The following is a 5,179-nucleotide window of genomic DNA, read 5'->3' on the forward strand; positions in this document are numbered from 1 at the left end:
GATAATATTCCGTTTGAGTGGTTCTAACGTTTACCCTGAATATAAATGTTTATAAACTACACTTTAAGGAGTAATTTCATGGTAAACGTTAGAACCACTCAAACGGAATATTATCATATATATCCAAGTACACCAAAAATTTCATTAGTGCTTTTTAAGTGCAGGATTTGCGGTGTATTACTGCATTTTATTTGAGAATTTTTTTGTTGGTAGTCCGGAGGGTGTTTATTTAGCAATGCAGAATAATAATTTTTATTTATAAAAACTTGTATTTAAACTGAATGCTGTTCTAATTTGCGAAACCAAATAGCCGCCATTTTGCGGTAGGAGGAGCGCATCGCGTGAGCGGCTATCATTCAAATAAAGTTACATATATGAGCCCTCTCTTAGGGATAGCAACAAGAGCAGAGGCAGGCCGAGGCTTAGATTAGTCACTTTAATTACTCACTAATAACTATCATATCACTCAGAAAATTCCGATTAAATTAAATTACAACAATATGAATATATAATATAACATAATTCAAAATTTATTTATTAATATAATTAATATAAATATTCACTTAAATTGTAGTAACCATGAACTAATTTGTTTGAAAATAATTTTGTTTTAGGTTGAAATCTCAGTAACTATAAAACTGGCATAACATTGAATCGTAAATGGTAGACCGAATAAAAATAGATGAGCTAATGTAAGTGGTTGTCATGAGACATCCGATTTTTGTAAGATATAGGCAAACATTTGTCCGCAGTTGATGGCAAGTGACGCGGAGGTCGTAGATGGAACCTGCTTCCCTAAAAAGTGCTTAATCACTCTCGCCTAAGTAGAGCGATGTCACACGATGCGTGGCGTCGGCGGCGGCGTCGCGACCCCTGAGCGGTGACTCTGCGTTATACTACATGTGAATAAAGTGTATGAAAGGAGCCTTCCCGTACGACATACCATTTCTTTCCTGAATTCTGGCGCAACCTGGGCAATAATCGACGAGTACCTTACGCCGATTGGCAAATCCTTTCAGAAGTATTAATATATATGTCAATATGACATACATATTAATGCGCTGCAAACGCACTTTGTAAAAGGCTCGCGAGTTTCACACGTGGATTGTGTTGTGCGATCTGTTCGCATGGTGCTTACACGCCATATATATTAAAGTGTATTTAACTGTATGCAGCACGTGAGCAACGCGCGTGCAGCGCGTTCGCCGCGCATTTTTTTTTATACTACCAAGTGAAGGGATGAACGTACGACGTAATTTCACCAGCGCCCTAACCCTTCAAAACCACAAAGCTACTATGCAGAAAGGTAAGATGGCAGTACTAGCTCCCTGGACGAATTCTTTCACAAGGAGCTCTACTGCTATTAAAATTGCATTCGTCAGATTTGTACGCACCCATACGATAAGAAGACTACGTGGAAATTAGAGCTACATGCCACATGACTGAAGCGGCGCATAGCGACGGAACGGCGGACGGAGTTGCGCGTGCGGCACTCGGTGCGTTGAATATTTTTAATAAGGAATTAGAAATTTATAGAGAAAAGTTATAGGAGACTGCAAGAAAGTTATATCAAAATGGCTACATTCGAAATCGTATGAGGAAACCGAAGATTTATTAGAACACTTGCTTTAAAATCACTACTTTCCTAATCTATGGCAACAGGTTAACACACGCACACATACACACACACACACTTTTTCATATACAAATGCACACACACTAACACATACATAAGTTTTAAGATTCATATTAAATTTAAAATTAGAAGTTAAGAATGTGGAAAATTGTAAAAAAATTGTTTTGACGATGTTTGGAAATGTAAAATTAAATACTAAATTAAATATAAGTAAAAAATGTTAAATATGCATTTATACTGACACAGGCTTGTTAATCTTAATAGGAGGTATCATCCACTGTTAATGCAAAGTTAATTGTGTTACTGAAATAAACACTTTATTTATTATTTATTTATTTATTTTTATTATATAGCGCATTGCGACGACGCAATGTACCGGCAGCGCCCGTGTGTCATCGCTCTTAGACACTAAACTCACTATTGAAGGACAGATCCGCGGGTGATCTCTGGAAAATTCACAAGCCCCCAACCGTTTTATTATTATGTTAATAAAATTTGTATTCTAAATACTTACTTGTAGCAGAAAGGACTGTCGTAATCCTCCATCATGGCCCGGTGTACAATTCAGTGTAAGAGACTCATAAGTAACATTGGTGATTTCACAGGCTTTTAAGGATGACGGTTTATCTACAAAAAAATGTCAGTTTAGTATTGAAAATCTTTTTGTACAGACAAAAGAATTCTGAAAATAATAAAACAAATTTATCAAACCAAATAATTCACAATCTACTTGGTAATTTTCTGTTCATTCATATATATATAATGTAACCACATTCAATTACATTTACCGGGGCAAGAGGGACTTGAAGCCTTAAGGGTCAAAACACGATATCTACGAGCTCGCACGACGCATCGCAAGAATTTGCGAAGCGCTCTGCGTCGCGCATTCCTGCGATGTAATCTTCTTTGTGTTTTTTCCTATACTTTCTTATCAATAACTGCAGTGCAACACTCTTTTTACGATCCATGTCGCTTACCTAGTTTAAAAAATACGTTCAGTAGGGGTGATAAGCGTCGAAGGAATGGTCACCCGAACCGTGGCAGTGAGAAGCTTTGTCGCACAAAATCGCATCGCAGCAATTCACGTCACAGGTTTCTGTATTGCGAATTCGCACCGATTCGTAGTTTTGTGTTTCGACATTTACTCGTAATCTAAAGAGTTTAGCACTATAGTCTCACAGTCGATAAAACAGACAAAGGAATTAGTTTAAACGATTTTAAAGAGATGTCGTTACGATGCAACAAATTCAAAAGGCGGAAAAAACTAATTTGACAGTTGTGTATTCTTGAGAACATGAGGTATATATTACCTTTATAAGAAATAGGATGACTATTCCTCTTACCCCATCTTTTGGGAGAAGAGAAACGTTAGCACAATAATTTTATCCCTAGGTGTTCAAGCGATATTCGTTGTTTCTCGGAATCGATTCCCGTTCCGAATCCCGAATCACGATACGAGAAGAATGTAACTTTTTTTCATGTCATCATCATCAACCCATTTGTACGGCCCACTGTTGGGCACGGGCCTCCTCTCAGACGAGGGTTTTAGGCCTTCGTCCGCCATGCAGGACCAATGCGGGTTGGTGGCTTCACCAGCTTTCCGAAGGTTGTGAACCTTCTTCGACGAGCAGGTTTTGTTACGTTTTTCTTCACCGAAAAGCTCATGATAAATTGCGCACATAAACTCCGAGAAACTCAAGAGGTGCGAACCCGGATACGAGCCCTCGGCCTCTGCTTGAGACGGTAGGTCAAGCTATTACGGTTATCACGTTTTGTTTTTCATGTACTAAATATTATTAATTTGAGCAACTTACCAGCTGGCAAAATGTGAAAGAGACATGGTTTACTTTGTCGCCCTACTGAGTTCGATCCTGAACATTGCACCCATCCATAATCAGATGATGTGTTCACCATGTAAAGAAACGTACCTAGAAAAATAAAATTATTATAAAATTTTCAAGCCTCCAATTTTAAACTTGGCTAAAGTGTTTATAGATAAACTTACTTTGTGAATTTTGTGCCGTATTCATAGTAGGGGTGGTTAATTCGTGCTTGCTGTGTGTCGAACTGTTGAACCACCAGTGATATGTCATTGGCTCCTGTGGTAATTTTAAAATATATTAAATTTATTATTACGTTTTTTTGGTCTATTATTTTATTCCACAATCCATAATAAAAAAAACTTCGTATGCGAAATGTAATTTGTTCTCTTGTAAATTTTTCAAAGTCAGTAATTTATTCCATAGGTAAAATTTTTACATTTAAAAACGTCATTTTTTAAAAGTACTGCTTGTTCATTGTACCGACTTCCCCGAGAACGAAACGAGCAAGAAACTCTAAGGCTTCTAGACTTGTTCTTTTAAATAAACGTAAGTGCTATAGCCCTTTGAATTATATTTGTGTGGAATCTAGACTCATATTGTCTTTTCATACATCTTTATCTGACGTTTCAAATTAAAACTGTTGAGTGGTAAAACAGTGTAATGTACTTTGTCATTTAAAAAAAACATTAAGAGAGAAAAGCTTGTGACAGCACTTTTCGAGATCGTCTTGGCGAAGACACTTAAGTTCTACTAAACTAAATATAAATATATTAATAAATACAATACAGCTCTAATTCGAACACTGGCTTTATTTCAGAATTTTTCTTTTTAAACAAAATAAACGCCATTTGAAATATATATATCGTATACCACACGTGTTCTATTTAATTTAGTTGATATAAAATAAATATTGGTATATGTTAAGTACCTATTGTATACAGCAGTTTTCTTGTAAAATTTCGAGATAAGTTGGTGTTTTCTTTTTTCTATCATGGAAATTTTAAGGAATCGTGTTTTCGCACCGCATTTTGGTCATTGTATTATATCCTGAATTTTACTATACATTTTATCTACACACATATCATAAGCCAAATTACGACCAGCAGAAAGATAAACTGTTTTGTTAGAACAAATTTCTCATCTGTGAAAATGTTATTATTGCTTCATAATAACATCGAATATTCGATGTTATTATTACATTCAAATTTCGAACATCTCTGTGAAACAAAACAATTTGACTTAAAAAAAAATGTTTAAATTATGAATACGACATAGACGATTCGCTTAAAAATCACATTGAAACATTGACTTACAAATAAATGGACGACGGGTCTAATACACAAACCACGAAAAAAATGTCCCAAGTCAACCTATTTAAACGTAGTGACATGTAAAGGAATATGAAAAAGCTAAAACGTTGAATTTAAATTGTAATGTCATCGCAGTACTGTCTAATTTTGCTTGCTTCGCTGTCAGTCGAACAAACGAAGACTAAAGCGTGAATGACGCTCTGTATACGATTTTAACGCCCTATAACTTCGGACACTTTTTAGCGCGGACCCGACGTCCATATAATTGTAAGTCAATGCATTGAAATGAATTGATTGAAACCATAGCTACATCGTAACTGACCCGTCAATTGGATCCATGTCAACTTTTTTTCCGCCTTATTTTATTAATAATAGGGGTTAAAGTATGAAATTGCCGATTTGTACTGAAA

General features: G+C 35.8%; 1 protein-coding gene across 1 annotated transcript in view; it reads right to left on the reverse strand.

Moving 5' to 3' along the window:
• Positions 1 to 5,179, reverse strand: part of LOC113233513 — a 44,190-nt gene that overhangs the window by 34,058 nt on the left and 4,953 nt on the right. The window contains exons 3-6 of the mRNA XM_026468636.1: positions 3,642 to 3,735; positions 3,451 to 3,564; positions 2,151 to 2,263; positions 2,055 to 2,082 (exon numbers count right to left, since the gene is read on the reverse strand). Coding sequence (XP_026324421.1) covers positions 2,055 to 2,082; positions 2,151 to 2,263; positions 3,451 to 3,564; positions 3,642 to 3,735 — 349 coding nt within the window. The remainder of the gene's footprint in view (positions 1 to 2,054; positions 2,083 to 2,150; positions 2,264 to 3,450; positions 3,565 to 3,641; positions 3,736 to 5,179) is intronic.

The sequence above is a fragment of the Hyposmocoma kahamanoa genome, unplaced genomic scaffold (assembly GCF_003589595.1).
Source record: "Hyposmocoma kahamanoa isolate Upper Pololo Valley unplaced genomic scaffold, ASM358959v1 79, whole genome shotgun sequence".
NCBI lineage: Eukaryota > Metazoa > Arthropoda > Insecta > Lepidoptera > Cosmopterigidae > Hyposmocoma > Hyposmocoma kahamanoa.